Below are 20,660 nucleotides of genomic sequence, written 5' to 3' on the forward strand. Positions count from 1 at the left end.
CGAATTGACCAAAACACCCTTAATGAATTAAATCACAATTAACCCTTAATATTAAATTACACCATTCGTCCTTTATATTAGAAAAGTGATATTCGTACCACCAATCTTAATTAACTTACCATACTATACAAATATTACAACACACTATACAAACAATTAATACATAAAAGTGATAAATCAACCAACTTAAGTGATACTAATATCACTTCCCTCTATATTATAAAATATCTTTATTAAATTCTTTAGATCAAATACTAATACTTTTACCTACATCAACTATCAATATATTTACCCGCTCCCTCTTTAAAAAGTAAACCCTAAATCGTAAATCCCTCTTTCTTTTTTCATCATCAGAAACGCTCTCTCTCGTCTCCGTCTTTCTCTAAACCCTAAATTCTTACTTTCTTTTAAATCCAGGTCAGTTTTTTTTAAACCCTAATTCCAGTTTATATATGCTATATATCTGTATTCGCCTCAATTTCACTTAATATTTCAACCAATTTTCGAAACCCTAATTTATATATTTTTTAATTATCATAGATAGATATGGGAGATACAGAGATTAAGGACAATGAATACGAAGAGGAGCTTCTTGACTACGAGGAAGAAGACGACAAAGCACCTGATTCCGCCGCCGCCGTTAAAGCCAACGGTGAATCCGTTAAAAAGTCAGTTCTTTTTTTTATTAACAGATCTGTTTGTATCATATACATTTTAACTATTTATATATGTATAATATGTATATTATAGGGGATATGTTGGAATTCATAGCTCTGGATTTAGAGATTTTCTCTTGAAGCCAGAGCTCCTCCGGGCCATTGTTGATTCTGGTTTTGAGCATCCGTCTGAAGGCAAGTTCCTTTTTTTAAGTTTATTTTATTAAAAGTAATGATTTTTCTCAAAAATTTCATATATTTTGTGTATGTGGTGTTCCTGTTTAGTTTGCTATATATGATGTATTTTATATATCTAATTATTATTTTGTATGTAGTGTTTGTGTTTGGGACTGCTCATATAGTTTGCATATATCTGATAAGGAATAAGAATCTTTCGAATAAGCAATCTCAAACAGCCCCTATATAATATTTTTGAAACCATGCGAATAAAATTCATTCTAGATAAATATTATTTGGTCTACTGGTATAGAAAGCATAGACTCTCTTGTGTTTATTCACAAAGATCACCTTCCTCTTGAAATTTACAATGTATCTTCATTAAGATTGTTGTAAGAATTTTGCTCTAACATCCAATCGATTATTATTTATAAACACTCAATGTGCTACATTAGCCATTTAAATACAATGTCCAGTAATAGTATTTGTTGTTTCATCTTTGGAGCACTCATTATCGTATTTATTTGGAACACCATATGTTGCTCTATTCACTGTCAATGTAGATAATTACATTATTAAAGAAAGGCACTGTTTTTGTGTGATTCTTACATTCTGTATTAATGTTGACACAACAGTAGGTATTTAAAAATAGGCAGAAGATGTTATAGATGAAGTGTTGGTAATTTTGGGGTGAGGATACTTGGAAGTAAGTGTGTGATAAGAAGAGGGCGTTTGCTATTGCTATGCAATATTGTTGGTTCTTTTGTTTTTAGGTACTTGATGCAAAATTTTACATCAATTTATGATATCCACGAAGTCATCCTCTGGTATTAATACCACAATATGTGCTATAAACGCAAATGTGAATTATGGAATGCCGAATCATTTCTGTTTCTGTTTGTTGATTATTGTACACGGAACGTTAAAGATGATTACTGTGTGTGGGTTTCATTACTTTTGTATAATTTTTTAATAGATTGTGTTGATATTTTGTACTTGTTAAGCAATTTATATGCACCTAGTTAATGGTACCTGCTGTTTGATTTTTCCAGGTAAATAACTGCTATTACTTGCATCATTTGGAGAGGTACAATCTTTTGGTAAATTTATATTTGAACATGAGGATTGTTTAGCTCGAATTGCTTTGGTTCTTCATCAGTTCAACATGAGTGTATCCCTCAAGCTATTCTGGGTATGGATGTCATCTGCCAAGCAAAGTCCGGTATGGGAAAAACTGCTGTTTTTGTTTTGTCGACGTTGCAGCAGATTGAACCTGTAGGTGGTCAAGTTGCTGCCCTTGTTTTATGTCACACTCGGGAATTGGCTTATCAGGCATGGTTTTAATCTCCAGTCTTCTATAGTCTTTGTTTTTGTTTCTCTGTTACATAGACCGCTTTACTTAGGTTTTCAATATTTAATTATGTGTGTGGTTATCTATCTCGTTCTACAGATCTGCCACGAGTTTGAACGCTTCAGCACTTACTTGACTGATATCAAGGTTGCGGTCTTTTATGGTGGTGTTAACATCAAAGTTCACAAGGATCTTTTGAAAAATGAGTGTCCTCATATTGTCGTTGGAACACCTGGGAGGGTTCTTGCACTTGCCAGAGATAAAGACCTAGCATTAAAGAATGTTAGGCACTTCATACTTGATGAATGTGACAAGATGCTCGAGTCTCTCGGTGTGCTTTTCACTTACTTACAATATGACATCTTGAACTTCACTGTATCATTTATCTTAACTTATATGTTCATGTTTAACACAGACATGAGGAGAGATGTGCAAGAAATATTCAAGATGACCCCTCATGATAAACAAGTAATGATGTTTTCTGCAACTCTGAGCAAGGAAATTCGGCCCGTGTGCAAGAAGTTTATGCAAGATGTATGCTGCAGACACTTTTGTACTTGCATTTTGAGTTCGCTATGTTTTGTGATACCAGATTTCTGACGTCTGTTTTTTTCAGCCAATGGAAATCTATGTGGATGATGAAGCCAAGCTGACATTACATGGTCTTGTACAGGTAAGAGCTGGGTCCTTTAATAGCTGTTAGCTCCTTTTTGTGTATGGTGTTTCTAATATTTGCATTATGACAGCACTACATCAAATTGAGCGAGCTAGAGAAAAACCGTAAACTGAATGACCTGCTCGATGCATTAGATTTCAATCAAGTTGTGATATTTGTCAAAAGTGTAAGTAGAGCTGCAGAGTTGAACAAGTTACTTGTTGAGTGTAATTTTCCATCCATCTGCATACACTCTGGCATGTCCCAAGAAGAAAGGTATGGTTTAGCTTCCTAGACATGCGTGATCTTGCTTATTTGTGAATGTTTTTATGAAAATATTGAGTAGGAATTTAGGATAGGCGATAATGACTTACATAAATAGTTACTTGTTATATAACTGGGTTAATTTATCTAATATACATAATGGCTTAAATGGGTGAAATAAAAAGATAACCTAAAGGTAGAAAGGGCAAAAGTTGCCCAAAGTGTATTTTAATTTGATAGTTTCATATGCATAATATATTATTTGCAACTAAATTGTACACACTAGATTATTAAAGATCATGAATTATTGGGTGGTGTTTCTGGTCAACAGTAAACACAACTCTATTGTGTCTGGCAGACTGGCACTAACCCATCACATTCAACCCAACCTGTCCACTTTTTAACTCTTTAATGACGGTTTCGTGTGTTTTCAGGTTGACGCGATATAAGAATTTCAAGGAAGGACACAAGAGGATTCTCGTGGCAACTGATTTAGTTGGTAGGGGTATTGATATTGAACGTGTTAATATCGTCATCAACTATGACATGCCAGATTCTGCTGACACATATCTTCATCGGGTAAATAAGATCTTGAGTTTGTTAACTGGCTTGCTCTTTATCTTCTATTCTTGTCAATGATTCATTTTGTGATTTCCTGTGTTGATATTTTTATAGGTCGGTAGAGCCGGAAGGTTTGGGACCAAGGGTCTTGCTATTACATTTGTATCATCTACATCTGACTCAGATGTTCTAAATCAGGTAAATAGCCATAGATTTATTTACAACATTTGAATACCCAAGTGTCTGCATGATTCCATCTTTGTTTGGTTGATTGTAGGTTCAAGCAAGGTTTGAAGTTGATATAAAAGAACTTCCAGAGCAGATCGATACGTCAACATACAGTATGTATTAATTATCTATTAGTTTAGTTTTTTATTTATTATATTTCACTGATCTAAAATCGGGTGTGCCTGAATTAAGAAAGTTAAAGGACACCGTTACCATAAAGGGATTAATAATTTGCTTAAGTTAACCTTGCAAAACCTGAATGTGTTTTCTTGTTTTGTTTTCTGTGAATGCATAATCTAAGTAGTAATAAGCTTACATTAACCTCTTTACTAGAATTGAGCTATAGGCTAATTCTTTGAGCTGGTATCTTATAATGATGAATTCTTTATATGGATTTGAAGATTTAGAGAACGTTTATATGTTATCACCTAGTTGGTTCTTTTAGCCGGTCTTGTTTTGGCGGTGGTGGGTTTCAGTTGCAGTTATTGGTGTCTGATTGTGTTTTATTGAGAGCATTCAGCTTAACATATATTGCAAATATTTATAAAAGATTTTTGAGCATTCGATTGGCATGTAAAAGATTGAATAATATATAGTTTTTTAATCTTTTCTAGTTCATTGAAATTTTTAGTAACTTTCATTGCATTGTGTGATTTTTAGTTGACTGACATCTGATGATCATTCTTGCAGTGCCTTCATAGGAACAACGGTGCGATGTAATCAAAGCAATGAGCGTGGTGGTATTGGTGGCTGCCATTGCATATTCATTGTTTATGTTGCAAGGATCAATTTCTTTTGTAACTTTTGCATTTTAGCGAGTTTGTACCATCTAGATTGTCATTCTTAAAGTTTCTTATTCCCTTGACCTTGGTTTTGCTTGAGATTTCGTTAGTGAGCCTTTATTTGTCATAAAGTATATGTTCTTTTTAACCTACAAGATACATCAGGTACATTGCTGCAGCTGACCTGTATGTATGGTATATCCTTCTAAAATATTGCTCTATGTTATATGTTACAGTTGGCAGGTTAAGCTATGATTATGAATCAGCATGATAATTTGTTAGGAGCGAATAACAGACTGGACTATTAAAAACCTAGTAGGAATATCTAAGAATTAGTCCTTGAGCCGTTAAGTAAGCATCTCTCCAAGTTTTCATTAACCACATAAAAGCCAGATATGACAAGTTATGAAGATAGTTGATCAACTCTTTACAGTAATCTTCTAAGGAACTTCCAAGGAACTGTATGACAAGAAGAAATATTTGAAATTTTTAGTCCAATTTCAACTACCCTGTAGGCTGTATCCCTTTATCCTGAATCCGTTTTTCTCATTTTATCGTGTTTTTGTTGGACTTGAAATTTTCTCATTTTATCGTGTTTTGTTGGATCTGAAAACATAGAGCTAAAGAAGATTACATAGCATGCTAAACTTAGAACCCAAAGTCCCGAACTATCAAATAAGGTTATCATCAAAGCTAATTGCAAGAATAATTTCCCTGTGTTATGATACTTGATTATTCCTATATGGAATACTTTGCTTTTCTATAATACATGGTAGTTTAGATGAGATGTGATAATGTGTCTTATTTACATGATCTGAAGTTGTAAACGAAAGTTATGTTGGCCATTTATTTGCTTTTCCGATAACGAGCATAGTGTCCGCGCGTTGCGGTGGCTAGAAGGGGAGAACAAGGGCGATGGTGGAGATTGAGGGGGTGGTGGAGAAGAAGGGCGGCGACGGAGGGTGATAGAATGTCGATAAGAGTCTGTTATGATTAGAAAGAATGGAGAAAAGAGAGGTATTTTTATGTTTAAGTAGGGGCATTTTAGAAAAAAATATGCTTAATTTCTTAATCTAAATTTTCTTTATACGGAATTATAGATATAGATATAGATTCCAATAGTTAACAAGATAATATCTCTTATGAGATTCACTACATAAAAAGTTTCATTATTACTTCCAAAAATATCTCATCAAATCTGTTTTTATTTATATATTCTATTATAAAACAAATTTTATTCCCTTCTTTTCAATTCTTACCTTTAAAATATCTAAAATACCCTTAGTTTTCAGCAATATATCCGTCAAATATTTTTCAACCATATTTATCCAAACTATCTATTTTCTTTATTTATTAATTTAAATAATCTCACCTAATATCTCTATAATACTTTTAATAAAATTATTTAGATATATTCTTAACCATAAACTAACTACACTACCATTAATTTACATCAATTACTTTTAGATTTATAACCACATTGTTACCACCACCACCATCACCACCCGTTGCCGCCATCGCTGTCGCATTGTGTGGGTATCCATCTCGTCTTTTTCTTACATAAATCATACGGAGCAACTTATTAAAACAATGTCAAAGTTTCCCGTTTTGCAAACTTAGACATGTTATTGCACCTCAATTTTTGTCGAACTTTCAAGATAACATAAATGATAGGTATAGAAAACGGATTAGGATTTCTACATGACGTATAACTTATGGGAATAGTTAGATTAAAAGATAGAGTAAAGAACCACAATAGAAGAAAAACAAGTTAAAGATCACTAATTGTGATTTATCATAAATGACAAAAAAGGATTCGGAGTGCATGCATAATCATCTACTACATCTTTCTATCTGTTCTATCGAAACATCAAGTCATCAACCATGTAAAAAGGTAATAATACCTAGCTAATAATGTTGGTACTAATTAAATCACTCGATCATCACATCAAGTCTACAAGTGTGTTTAGGTTCGAATATTGAAAGAGGCAAGGGTTTAACACTATTAATCGTCGTGTCTTTGGACGGATTAGTATTTAAAATAGGCATTACTGTTTCGAGGGAGCTTTTCGGGGCGGATCCTGTTAAGACAACGTATGCTAGACCTACCACTGTCGAATTGCGACACAAAGTTTCTAACGAAATTCATCTTTAAAAAGAAAAAGAAAGACAAATTAATATGTATATCTTGATCATGAGACTTGAACTCACAACGATCTTAATTGAAAAAAAATTAATGAATTGATATCATGTTAGTTTTTTTCAAGTTAACAAATGAAACCAGCTGTGTGCTACATAAATTATTTTTATTTCCTTTTTAACGATTTTTAGATAATAGTAATAAAAGAACTTCTTTCAAGAAGAATAATAAGAATGGAGAATGTCAACTGATCGATTTATGATTTATCTCACATGTAAATGTTAGATATTAATTTTTTCTTGTATTTTGGAAGTTTTGAAAGTTTAAATTAAAAGCCAACATCTTGAATGCTATATACTTTCCCACTTCATTCAATATACATAGATATGTGTATATATATACTCACCAATATTTTATGAAAAAAGAGAGTTAAATTAGGAAGAGTACGTGTTTGCTATATATAAACATATTTAATTAAAAAAGAGCATGGTGAGTTCTATTTCATTAATTCAACTTTTAGGTTTTGAAATACATGCATGCTATAATGCCTATAAGTAATTGTTATGTTGTTCATATATATTAGGCCAAACAACTACTACTTCTTTTCGTCTCTTTGTTGTTTTGTTTGCTGCATCGGAGCTTTGGTGGTAACTACAACGTAATGCAGTATGGCGCTAAAGGTGATGGCAATGCCGACGATACAAAGGTATGTATATATATATAGTATGTATGATGATCAGGAATTGAGATCGACTTGAGCCTTCTTTAATTAATTTTCCTAGAATGCATGTTTATAATTAATTAAGTTGTCTTACGTACAGAATGCATGTTTATATATATATATATATGTAGTGTTATTTTTGTTTTTGTTTTATTTTGTGAACAAGCTAGGCTTTTGAAAGAGCTTGGCAAGGTGTATGTAATGATGACGGACAAAGGTCAACATTAACTATCCCATTAGGCAAAACTTTCCTAGTGGGCCCAGTAAACTTTCAAGGCCCATGCAAGTCCCCTGTTATCCATTTCCAGGTAGTAAAATTAGTATAGCATGTAAAAAGTTTTTAGTAAAAACAGTTAAAAAGTAAAATATATGTTTGACCCAGGTATTTAATGACCGATCGAGCTCTTATGAATTTTGAGAGAGTAGTGCTATCTATAAAAATAAATCATTTCTTTTAACATGTAAACCATTAATATATATATGTTTATTTTTTTTTCGTAGATACGTGGTATGGTTATCGCCCCAGAAGACCCTAACTCATGGAACGGCTGTGAAACCGGGGTATGGCTACTATTTTCGAATGTCAACGGTCTAATTATGGATGGTGGTGGTATGATCAACGGTCGTGGTCGCGCTTGGTGGACCAAATCTTATTTGACCTATGATGTACGACTACATACGGAATTGAATTTTTTAATAATTAGCTTTTTCATGCATATATGTTCGATCTACTACCAATAAGTTACTACTTAATATTGTTACATTATACTACTAGCTAGCAGTAACTTATTATAGTTCTACAGATCAAAAATGCATTCAAATGTGCTGTGCCACCATCGGTAAGTGCGCAGTTTGTAAGAAATTAAAATTCTAATTATATAAGTACACACATATATATATAGGCTTCTAGCTAGTTAATTGTAGATATATAATAATAAGCTCGCTACTCATGGATCTGAAATGATGTAATATATATATGTGTGCAGGCATTGCATTTTGAAAATTGCAATGGTCTACGACTAAGCCAACTTAAGCATCGGGACAGCCCTAGAAACCATATTGGTCTATCCAGATGCAATAATGCGAGCCTCTCACATTTAGACATACTTGCACCTGCAAGTAGCCCAAATACGGATGGTATAGACATATCAATCTCAACCCAAATACGAATTCAACATTCAGTGATCAAAACTGGTAAACCTTTAATTATTTAATTAATTACACTACGTACGTACTCTTATTAAATGTTTTGTTTAAGTACTTGATTATGTGTTTATTCTAGCTAGAAGTGATCACAAAGTTAAATTTGTGTTATTAGGTGATGATTGTATAGCCCTAAGCAATGGATCATCTCAAATCGATATTACTGGCATAGATTGCGGGCCGGGCCATGGTATAAGGTAAAATCCAGATCGAGGGAAAAAAATGCATGTTAGTTGTGATTTACTCGTATATCATTTATCGATCTTGTATGTACGTAGTATCGGAAGCTTGGGCATGAATGGGGAATATAGTACAGTAGAAGGTGTATATGTGCGAAAATGCAATTTTTCTGGAACACAAAATGGAGCAAGAATCAAAACATGGCAGGTATATATATTAGTCAATATTTAAAAGTGTCACATGATCTAGTTCTAGCTAGCTAGAGGTGGCAAAAAAAAAAAAGAAAAAGGTGAGACTATATACAGAGTAATTTGTTGAAACGAGTTTTAATCATATATATATAGTGTAATTTTTACTACATGTCAAAACCGGGTGGACCAACAAATATTATTGGATACTAATATTATAATAATGTTTTATTATATAATATATAATATATAAATAAATAAATTTGAAGGTTTGGGTCACTCCCAGCCCGTTCAACCCATGCATTCAACCAGTTCTAATATTTATTTAACTTTTTGACGTACCCTACAATTTCACCTTCTTGACCGATCGACCAGTTATTAGAAATAATAAAACACATCGATCGATCTATAGGTGAATCGAAAGCTAGCTAGCCTTAATGAAATTAGCTAGCTAGCTAGCTTAATTATTATGAACTAACGTACTGTATAATATAATAATAATATATGTACGTACGCTGCAGGGAGGTTCGGGGTATGCTAGAGATATCACATTCGAGCAGATCAATCTTCACAAAGTGTATAACCCAATTCTCATTGATCAATACTATTGCCCTGGCAAACATAATTGTCCTAAAGGGGTACGTAACCTCTCCATCCATCGATCTTGATATATATATAATACGTATCTTAATTTTTAATTTAACGACAAATTATGTATTCACTTAACTAAAGAAGAATTAATACTATGTACGTACACAGTAGTAGTTACTAGCTAGGATACATAATATTTGATCTCTTTAATTAATTACGAGTAAGTATTATATATATATGCGCATGCAGTCGTCGGGGGTTAACATTAGTGACATAAGCTACAAGCTATTTCAAGGGACATCAATTTCTCGAACCGCATTAAATTTCGATTGCAGCAGCAACGTACCATGCTCTGGCATATCTTTGGATCGGATAAACATAACATCCGCTGTGAACACACAACACACGATTGCGTATTGCAATAATGCGTACGGGACAAGTTCTTTCACAGAACCTAGTGCAACCTGTTTGTCACACTAGCTAGCTCATCCAATTTATAATTAATGTACGTTGATACGAGGATACAAGGCCGCCGTACGTACGCGTATAGAATTAATTGTTATTGCGTACGTGTTAAAAGATTTTGATAGGTGTGATGTAAAGTTCAAATATAGTATATTGATGATCAACTAATTAAGTTATTACATATGTTGATGCAAAGTGAGGGTCGTTAAAGTTATTTTTAGAAAAATGGGATATGAAAATTGACATAGCAACTAATTAAGAATCGTTGAACGTTGATATTGTCTTTTAGTGGTCAAGTGATCTGTTACGACGAGTCAAACACAATATGCTATACATATATATGAATACTTTTAATGTAAGATTCAAGGCCTCAACCTACATGACTCTATATTTTATGCTTCAATCAATTAATCCACACCTTTACATAAAAATGTTAGGATTTTAAATTTCCCCTACGGTTACGGGTTTCTTTGTATCCCTATTCAATCCACACCTTTATATTATACACGCTATCTTGTGTTTGACTTTGACCCAATCCACGTACCTTTATATTACTCGTATAACGGTATAGTACGTAATCCAACATCAAAATATCATTATTTAATTAAATAAATTAATGTCTTCTTTGATTTAAAATAAATTCCATTTGCATATGCCTTTCAAACTTTAAACTTCAATCTTTCACAAACTTAAAATTTGAGTTATTGAATTCGAACCCATGTTTCAAAGAAAACTTCGGTCTCCATAAATGCTACTAGCTAGTATTTTTCTCACATCAAGATTTAAACCCAAAAGCTCTAAACATTTTTTGAATGATAAATGCATATGTATTTATGAAACAAGAGCTATATATATACATAGTAATAACTGATTTCAAGATTAATTGGTCTTTAGAAAAGCCTACTTACCAACAAGAGCTATATATATACATAGTAATAACCGATCTCAAAATTAACCTGTATATTGCATTTTTTTCATGTGGAAACGTATATAATTAATTTTTTTTCCAATTTTTTTTCATTATTTACTTTATATAAACACAATAATCAGCTCAAAACGCAATAACAAACACTCTCTAATGCTCTATTAACAAGTTATTAATTTCAATCGACATTCAACAACGAATTGAAGAGATAATGCACATAGATCGACTTGAAGAGCCCCTTAATTGGCCCTTTTGTTGGTCATAAAACTTGACTATAAGTTAGTTGTTGTTGTAACATGATGATGAGCTCACACGCACTCTTTTTTCCGTGGCTGGTCATGACACGCTTTCTACAATGATATGAGCTCATATGCGCCATATATACATACCATCTTCTACAGCCCACCACTTGCTAGTTGCTACTTGTTCGTTGGCAACTTGGCATTAGTAGTTATCCACCAATATGAAAGCAATGACCATTTTCCAACACTATTCTACTTCATTTTGCATTTGTAATAGCAAGTAATATTATTAAAAAAGTAAACTTTTATTAACACTAATATCAACTATTGAACTATTGAGTAATACAAGGTTCCTCATTTTGTAAATTTTTCAACCAAAAACACTAAAAACACAATAGAACCTCAAAAAGTTCCTATATATCCGTACAATATTTTCCCCCTTCCCTCCCTTACTTTACATTCTCTCTTCTCACATGCTTCCCTTTCTTATACAAGAAATGTCTTTTTGTTTTCTTCTCTTATCCCTCAACTTTTTTTTCAGTTAAAAATAAAAATAAAACATAAATAGAAAATAGGTGAGGGAGAGATCACTATCACCAATTTGCTTGCTTCCGTGGGTACCTTCTTTAATTTGAGTAATCATGTCACTCGCAATTTTCATTCCCTACATCCTACAAAACCTGACATTTTGATCTTTCTGATTTTCCAATATCAACCCTCGTTAAATTGAGAAAAGATAGGAATCTTATTGTTTTGGAAAAGAAAAACAATAAACTAGACTATGATTTAATCCAGAACAAGAGAATACAGTCATATGATCATATACATAATACATGCACCTTTTGATATATTATATTGGGAAATCCTCATAAATATCCTAATAATCTTTCAAAAAACTTTAAAACATGACAAATGTAATCCATTTATTATTTTTTTTAATTCCATCCTTTAATTTTAATAAGTGTCATGATCATAAGATTTTTAAGACATAGTTAGAAAGATATATCATTTGCTATATTATATATGTATGTATATTCTTGAATCTATGACAAACAATTTATTAATAATGTTGGTGATCGAAAAAGCCTTGCTGTTGACCAGTTTACCAAAGTAGTATTTTTTAATAGATAAATGTTACATCAAATATCATTCCAAAGAATTTTCCAAGAAACAAAGACTATATCATCTAGCTAAAAGTTATATATAAATTTTGTTTGGCCGTCATATATTTCAAAGACAGAGGTTAATTAATTACTAATTAACTACAATAATAACTAGTTAAGTACACGTCTTTCCGTCCTTGAGCATTAGCTCAATGGTTGAAAGACCATCCCCCATATATAAGGTCTTGTGTTCAAGCTTTGGGAAGGACATAAGGAAGTCTTTTTATGAGGGCTTGTCTTGGGTTTACCCAAGTTCAAGTCTGAAGGGACAGGGTTTACTCCTATTAATCGTCGTGCCTTCGGGCGGATTAGTAGGGGGTTTTTCCCCATATCGGGTATTTGAAATAGGCATTTCTACTTCGAGGGAGCTCTCTAGCGCGAATCCGATTAAGACAACGTATGCTAGACCTCTCGCTATCGAATCGCAACACGAAGTTAATTTTCAGCGAAATTCACGTTTCAAAAAAAGTATATGTCTTTCCAATCAAAGTATATTTAGTATATGGTCTCTAGGAAGTTAATTTGAATAAGCAACAAGTTATAATACTTGGAAATGCATTTGAGTTGAATCACTTCTTATATAGGTGTATTATGTATATCTCTTGTTAAAACATGTATTATTATATAGGTGGTTTCCAGTGAGAATTAACTATCATACTGTATAATTAACTATCATTATTTAAATGTTTAATAACATATTGATGCTATTAAATCGAAAAAAATTATGTATTTTTTTAATACATTTATTTTTATTAATATGCATCCAAAAATCATTCTATAAATACCACCTCATTTATTAGAATAAAATGAAGCAAACTATCAACTAAGCTCTTCCTCATAATAACAAAATATGGAGCTCATCAATATTAAATTAGTTGTTCCAATTCTCATATGGGTTCTTATGATCTTATTCTCCTCATCATTTTCAAATTCATTGGATGATAATTTTCTTCAATGTCTCTCTCAGAACTCAAACAGTACAAACACAGATTTTGTGTTCACCCAACAAAACACAAAATTTTCATCTGTTCTTGAGTCAACAATCATAAACCTCAGATTTTCAACCTCTAAAACTCGGAAACCATTTGCTATAATCACACCCTTGACATATTCTCATGTACAATCTGTAGTACTTTGCTCCAGACGTTTCAAATATCGAATGAGAATTAGAAGCGGTGGACATGACTATGTAGGAGCTTCATACACTAGTACATACGACGACAATGTCCCTTTTGTGGTTCTTGACCTTAAAGAACTGCAGTCCATAAAAATCGAGTCAAGTAAGAAGACTGCTTGGGTGGAGTCCGGGGCAACGATTGGCCAATTGTATTATTGGGTGTCCCGGGAAGGTAAAAATCTAGGATTCCCAGCTGGGATCTGCCCCACGATAGGCGTTGGTGGGCACCTAAGTGGAGGGGGGTTCGGTACTATGGTAAGAAAGTATGGTCTAGCTGCTGATAACGTAATCGATGCCAAGATTGTTGATGTCAACGGGCGACTTCTTGATAGAAAATCCATGGGGGAAGATCTGTTTTGGGCGATCAGAGGAGGCGGGGGAGGGAGTTTTGGCGTTGTAGTCGCTTGGAAGGTGAACCTTGTTCAAGTTCCTGAAAAGGTTTCGGTTTTTAGTGTTTCCAGGACTTTAGAACAAGGTGGTTCGGATGTTTTCAACAAATGGCAGTACGTAGGACACAAGTTAAGCAAAGATTTGTTCATTAGAGCCATAATACTAGCTACGACAAACGGGGCAGGACAACGAACAGTTCAAGTTCTGTTCAACTCCATGTTTCTTGGAAGAGCCCAAAAACTCCTTGAAACTGTTAAACAAAGTTTCCCTGAATTGGGTTTACAAGAAAACGATGTCAGTGAAATGAGTTGGATCCAGTCCATACTGTATTTCAACAATTATCCAAAAGGAACAAGCATCGATGTCCTTAGAGACAGGAAACCCGATGCCAGAAGGTACTTCAACGGTAAATCAGATTATGTGAAAGAACCGATACCCAAAGAAAGATTACAAGATGTATGGAGATGGTCTCTGGAGATAGACAACCCGGTCCTTATAATGGAGCCACACGGTGGAAGGATGGACGAGATCGCGGAAACCAGAGTTCCTTACCCTCATCGAAAAGGGTATTTGTATAACATACAATACTTCGACAGTTGGGACAACATTGAAGCATCTGAAAAGCATGTAAGTTGGATGCGAAGGATTTACGAAAACATGACACCATATGTGTCAAAGAACCCGAGGGCATCTTATGTGAACTATAGAGACTTGGATCTAGGTAAAAATCGCAATAACACAAGCTACTCGGAAGCCATGAAGGGGTGGGGAAGCAAGTACTTTAGTAACAATTTCAAGAAGCTGGCAATGGTGAAAGCCGCGGTCGATCCAGACAATTTCTTCTATTCTGAGCAGAGCATCCCGCCTCTAACTATGAGCTAATTAATCAATCAAGGGATCAACGTACACGTACACTACTAATTAACATATCCCTCTAAATCAAACTGTTATAATCGTTTATATATATATATATGGTTGTTAATCGTTTACGTTAATGAACTTGTTCTTGAAGGGAATATATATATATATAAGCCAGCTAGATGTATGAAAATATATATAGCATTACAAGTTGCATTGGTTCGTATATTCATATGCACGAAATTGATCGAAGATCAAAGTAAGATGACATGAATATTGTTTTGAGATGAAAAAAGATAAGTTGAAAATATAAATATATAGGGCTAGATAATCGTAGAACAATTAAGTACTCATATTAGAGTAAAATAAATAAGATAAAATTTTAATTATTAGATTATTATGCATGATAAAACTTATGTACGAAGATTATTCATATAACACAACACTGATTCATGAAAAATTTAATTAACCACCAACGATTTTTATTTAAAAAAATATTTTACTTGTTTTATTTTAATACTCAAACCGTATAAACAACCTTTTTCTTTAAAGTTGTTTTTCAAAATTCTCTACAACATTAATTGTTCTTACACAAATCACAATTTTAAACCACAATATATATATGAAATAAATTTCAGCAATGTAAACTTTGTAAAAAGCATCCGATCGACTTGTATACTATGCATGAGAGATGGTAAACAGAAACATATTTGATCGAACAATATAAAGTTTATTCTATAACAGGTTTGTTTCTCCATAAACGTGTCATGTGGAACTGATATGCATACAACCCATATACGTGGACATATATTCAATTACAATTGTCACAGCTCACACAGTCTAGTCTTCCGTGAACAGATGGCACATAATCAAGGACCCAAGTTCTATATATATGTACTCTATATATACTACAGTATAAATTTATACCCATAAAACTAAAAGTAGTGTATTTGCCTAGCCTAGAAGAAATACAAATATACGATATATGAAAGCCAATATATAATATCAGCACCAAACTTATAAGTACTATTACTCATATGGGTTCTAATGATGTGATTTTATTACATATTTTCAGCATATATTTTCAAAGAGTGATGATACATCTTTTAAGTAAAAGAGATCAACCTGACAATCTTCTTAAACATATAAAAAAGAATGAAAAATAATAATAAATGAATTATACGTATCAAATAATTTGATGATAAGATGAAACTTAATAGGCTAATACTTTAAAAAAAATTAATCTTTTTCCATTTTTAAAACAACCACTTATATAACAAATTATTTTCATGTTAATTTATAGATTCAAATGGGGTACAATGTGACTCAGAAATTTGGAATTTGTTTTCGGTCATCAACCACAATATACATCTTTTCTATAGTCGTATACAAATCATCATCTATATAATATTATAAAGCAAATTTTCTCTAGATTTTAACATTTAACTTAAATTTTTAATATTAATTTTAAATACTTCCTCAAAATGTCTCTCTCATCTATTCTATATTTACTTAAAATAACTATAATATCCTTTCTCTCTCTTCAAATCTCAACCAATCATATTTTTTTTCTCTCTTTCATAAATCATTTTATCCGCAACTCCTTAATCTAAAGGGAAAGTTGGTTGGTAAATTTACATTGATGCCATGCATTCAAAAAAAGACAGTGTTGACTATTGTATTCTGTATATGTATACGAGTATTTTCTTTAAAAAAATGAAAATATAAAGGACCATCTGTTCAAAAGAAATAAATGGAGTTCATACATTTGTTTAGGACAAAAACGATGTCCAGCATACAACTTAACACAACAACACATCATCAAGGTTGAACTTTTCAAAACCAATTTATTTATATTTGGCCAAAATTTCCAATTATAGATGCTAGAGGGGATAACTATATAATCATTCAGTACTGACTATATGCATATGAACTATGAAGGTTCGCCAATTAAGCTACCGAATAAGCATATATTAGTAATATTATTTGGACGAGGGTGACGGTCATTGGCTATATATACCACCTTAGTTTGCAGAACTGCAGAAATTAAACGAAAAACTAACAATATATATATATATAGCTTAGAAGCAAATATGAACTTGAGTATTAACACTAAATTTCTGTCAATATGTCTCTTAGGGGTTCTTATGGTTTTATTCTCTTCGGCCTTTTCACAACAACCAGCAGATAATAAATTTCTTCAATGCCTCACTAAAGATGCAAAGACCACACCATCAGAATTTGTGTTCACCCAACAACACACAAAATATGCATCTGTTCTGCAGTCATCCACCATAAACCTTAGATTTTCAACCTCTAAAAATCCTAAACCATTAGCTGTGATCACACCCTTGACATATTCTCACGTCCAATCTGCTGTAACTTGTTCCAAAAAGTTCGGATATCGCATCAGAATCCGAAGTGGTGGTCATGACTATGCAGGAGTTTCATACACTTCATATGACCAATCCCCTTTTGTTGTTCTTGACCTTAAAGAGCTGCGGTCCATAAAAGTAGACCTGGGTCAAAAGACTGCATGGGTTGAATCCGGAGCGACTCTTGGTGAATTGTATTACTGGGTATCTAGAGAAAGTCAAAATCTAGGATTCCCAGCTGGGTTTTGCCCAACTGTAGGGATTGGTGGGCACCTTAGTGGAGGGGGTTTTGGTGCTATGGTAAGAAAGTACGGTCTAGCAGCTGATAATGCTGTTGATGCTAGGATTATTGATGTTAAAGGGCGACTTCTCGATAGAAAATCTATGGGAGAAGATCTATTTTGGGCAATTAGAGGAAGTGGTGGTGGAAGTTTTGGTGTTGTAGTTGCCTGGAAGGTAAATCTTGTTTATGTTCCTGAAAAAGTTACCGTCTTTCGTCTTTCCAAGACTTTAGATGAAGGAGGTTCGAGTCTTTTTAATAAGTGGCAGTACGTAGGACACAATTTAAGTCAGGATTTGTTCATTAGAGCTATAATACAACCTATTTCAGCTTATAATGGGAAAAGAACAATTCAGTATCTGTTCAGCTCTATGTTTCTTGGAACTAAAGATCAGCTCATTAAAACGGTAAAAGATAGCTTCCCTGAATTGGGGTTACAGGAGAAGGACTGCAGTGAAATGAGTTGGATTGAATCGGTACTCTATCATGCCAATTATCAAGGACAAGGAGTCGATGTTCTTAAAGATAGAAAACCCGAGTCTAAAAGCTATTTTAGTGGTAAATCAGACTATGTGAACACACCAATTCCTGAAAAAAATTTGGGAGAGATATGGAGATGGTGTTTAGAGGATGACCAACCGATTCTTATAATGGAACCCCATGGTGGAAAGATGAATGAGATTGAAGACACAAGAATTCCTTACCCTCATAGAAAAGGATATTTGTATAACATACAATACTTTCAGAAATGGGAAGATGGAAGCAGTGAAGTATCAGAAAAGCATATAAGTTGGATGAGAAGGATATATGAAAATATGACACCATATGTATCTAAGAATCCAAGGGGAGCTTATGTGAACTACAGGGATTTGGATTTAGGTAAACATGCCAATGCAAATAACACAAGTTATTCGGAAGCCATGAAATGGGGGAGCAGGTACTTTAGAAACAACTTCAGAAGGCTGGCAATGGTGAAGGGTGTGGTTGATCCAGAAAACTTCTTCCATTTTGAGCAGAGCATTCCACCATTAATCAGAAAACCGAACTAACTAGATCAGGGTTCTGGTAAAGATCGAGCTTTTAGTTGTTGTAGTTCTGCATATGTAATAAACACCTCCCTGAAGGGAAGGAAATGATAAGTAGACATGTATATGTTGGTTCTTTTCTATAGTATTTGTTTAAGTGCTTGGTCAGTTATGTTGTTTTGAACAAATACATGAAACTTTTGAAAAGTAAATGTATACGGTTAGTACCTTGCTGAAGTTCATCAAATTTTCACCAGAAGTCTTTACATGAACATGCACCATCTTTGAAGTAATGAAATCGGTTTCTGTCCCTTACAATAATCTCCCGGTTATAGATTTTAGAGATGAATTTTGTTGCAGAATGACAGTCACCACAAACCCGTAGATTCTTCACAATTCGTATAGGAGTCCCTGGTGGAGTCTTTAAAAGGGCAAAGGCAATGGCAAGTTTTTCACTATGTCTATACAAAGCATCTTCCCTTTCTTCTTGGCCGATATCAAGCAACACCTCTGATGTAGTAGGAACATATCCTGCCATCTTAATCTTCCGTCGCATTTCATCAATCATCTCATTGATCTCTTTATAAAACTCATGTGTTCTGTCACCAGCAACAAACTCGTATATTTTGTTGTCTAACTCGATCATGGTACTCCCCGGTATCTTTTGCATGCCCTTCTCTCCCATCTTTTCCCTAACCCTGTTCTTCTCTTCCCATTTAGACATTTTCCCGTATATATTAGAAAGTAGAACATAATTAGACTCATGCAATGGTTCCTTTTTAATCAACTGTTTAGTAATGCTTTCACCAAGATTTAGTTCACCATGAAGTCTACAAGCCGCGGTTAATGTCCTCCAGATTATCGGGTTTGGCTCAATCGGCATATTCTCAACAAACTCTAATGCTTCTTTCACAAGTCCAGCCCGGCTAAACAGATCAACCATGCAACCATAGTGCTCGATTCTAGGCATGATATGAAACTCTTGAGTCATGGCATCAAAATATTTTCGACCTTCATCAACCAACCCTGAATGACTACAAGCCGAGAGCAACCCAATAAAAGTAACATCATCTGGTACCACCCCTGAATTAACCATCTCCTCAAACAAGGAAGCAGCCTCCAAACCACGACCGTGCATAGCCATACCAACAATCACAGAAGTCCAAGAAACGATCGTTGCCCTATCCAAACTTCTAAACAACCTCAAAGCCTTATCAACATCACCACATTTCGCAAACATATCAATCAAAGCATTACAAAGCTGCATAGTTTTCGAAATCTTTTCCCTTTCGACGGACCTCTCGATCCAATTCCCAAGCTCTAAAGCACCTAAATCACTACAAGCAGACAAAACAGCAACCATAGTAATCTCATCAGGCCTCACCTTAGCAATCTGCATTTCCCTAAACAACTCAACAGCATTCGTCGACATCCCAATCCGCGCATACCCACCAATCATCGCACTCCACGATACAGAGTCCCACTTAGGCATTTCATCAAACACATAGCGCGCACTCCCCACACACCCGCAACAACAGTACATATGAACCATGGTATTCAGCACATGTACATCCTCATCAAACCCAAACTTAACAACACTACAATGGACGGATTGGCCAACCCGCAACCTCCCAACACCAGCACAAGCTTTTAAAACAAAAGGGTATGTGAATTTATTAGGCATTATATCATAAGAAATCATGTTTTTATATATATCTATAGCATTAGTCTTATATTCAAGGGTTTGCGCATATGCTCTAATGATGGTGTTGTAGAGAAACGTGTCATATAAATGGGGTTTAGAGAATGGGCCAAACAAGATGTTTGAACTGGTGTAGTGGATGGCATTGAGGTCAGATGAAGTCTGTGTGAATTTGGTAAGGACAAATGTGTTGTTTACTAGGCCTAATTTGAGAATGTGGGTGTGGACTTTGGTGAGGTTTAAGAGTGTGGTGCATGTTTGTAGGAGGGTTAAGCATTGTTGTTCGGCTGCTCTTGGATTGATCAAGATTTTGGTGGGTGGGAAACTCATTGGTTCAAATTTAAGATAAAATAAAATGACC

At 33.9% G+C, this 20,660-nt stretch overlaps 5 protein-coding genes across 5 annotated transcripts; 4 read left to right on the forward strand and 1 right to left on the reverse strand.

Moving 5' to 3' along the window:
• The first annotated feature begins 314 nt into the window (after positions 1 to 314).
• LOC122581151 (DEAD-box ATP-dependent RNA helicase 15-like) lies at positions 315 to 4,805 on the forward strand. The gene is made up of 12 exons (XM_043753316.1): positions 315 to 417; positions 541 to 668; positions 751 to 851; positions 1,993 to 2,165; positions 2,284 to 2,515; positions 2,600 to 2,718; positions 2,801 to 2,857; positions 2,931 to 3,115; positions 3,538 to 3,682; positions 3,779 to 3,862; positions 3,942 to 4,005; positions 4,583 to 4,805. The coding sequence occupies exons 2-12, from the start codon at positions 547 to 549 to the stop codon at positions 4,591 to 4,593; spliced, it is 1,293 nt and encodes a 430-aa protein (XP_043609251.1). The 5' UTR covers positions 315 to 417; positions 541 to 546; the 3' UTR covers positions 4,594 to 4,805.
• Positions 4,806 to 7,475: 2,670 nt separating this feature from the next.
• On the forward strand, positions 7,476 to 10,177 carry LOC122583778 (probable polygalacturonase At3g15720). The gene is made up of 9 exons (XM_043756152.1): positions 7,476 to 7,520; positions 7,706 to 7,843; positions 8,037 to 8,201; positions 8,339 to 8,374; positions 8,522 to 8,729; positions 8,854 to 8,935; positions 9,017 to 9,125; positions 9,628 to 9,744; positions 9,947 to 10,177. Exons 1-9 carry the CDS (start codon positions 7,476 to 7,478, stop codon positions 10,175 to 10,177), a joined length of 1,131 nt encoding a protein of 376 aa, XP_043612087.1.
• Positions 10,178 to 13,321: 3,144 nt separating this feature from the next.
• On the forward strand, positions 13,322 to 15,075 carry LOC122582499 (berberine bridge enzyme-like 8). The gene has a single exon (XM_043754902.1). It carries the CDS (start codon positions 13,343 to 13,345, stop codon positions 14,939 to 14,941), a length of 1,599 nt encoding a protein of 532 aa, XP_043610837.1. The 5' UTR covers positions 13,322 to 13,342; the 3' UTR covers positions 14,942 to 15,075.
• A 1,989-nt stretch (positions 15,076 to 17,064) lies between these two features.
• LOC122583969 (berberine bridge enzyme-like 15) lies at positions 17,065 to 18,709 on the forward strand. Its single transcript, XM_043756340.1, has one exon. It carries the CDS (start codon positions 17,065 to 17,067, stop codon positions 18,619 to 18,621), a length of 1,557 nt encoding a protein of 518 aa, XP_043612275.1. The 3' UTR covers positions 18,622 to 18,709.
• LOC122583967 (pentatricopeptide repeat-containing protein At4g21065-like) lies at positions 18,335 to 20,654 on the reverse strand. The gene is made up of 2 exons (XM_043756338.1): positions 18,826 to 20,654; positions 18,335 to 18,690 (listed from the first exon to the last, which is right to left on the reverse strand). Exon 1 carries the CDS (start codon positions 20,627 to 20,629, stop codon positions 18,848 to 18,850), a length of 1,782 nt encoding a protein of 593 aa, XP_043612273.1. The 5' UTR covers positions 20,630 to 20,654; the 3' UTR covers positions 18,335 to 18,690; positions 18,826 to 18,847.
• Between the last annotated feature and the right edge of the window lie 6 nt (positions 20,655 to 20,660).

This window comes from Erigeron canadensis, chromosome 9 (genome assembly GCF_010389155.1).
Source record: "Erigeron canadensis isolate Cc75 chromosome 9, C_canadensis_v1, whole genome shotgun sequence".
NCBI lineage: Eukaryota > Viridiplantae > Streptophyta > Magnoliopsida > Asterales > Asteraceae > Erigeron > Erigeron canadensis.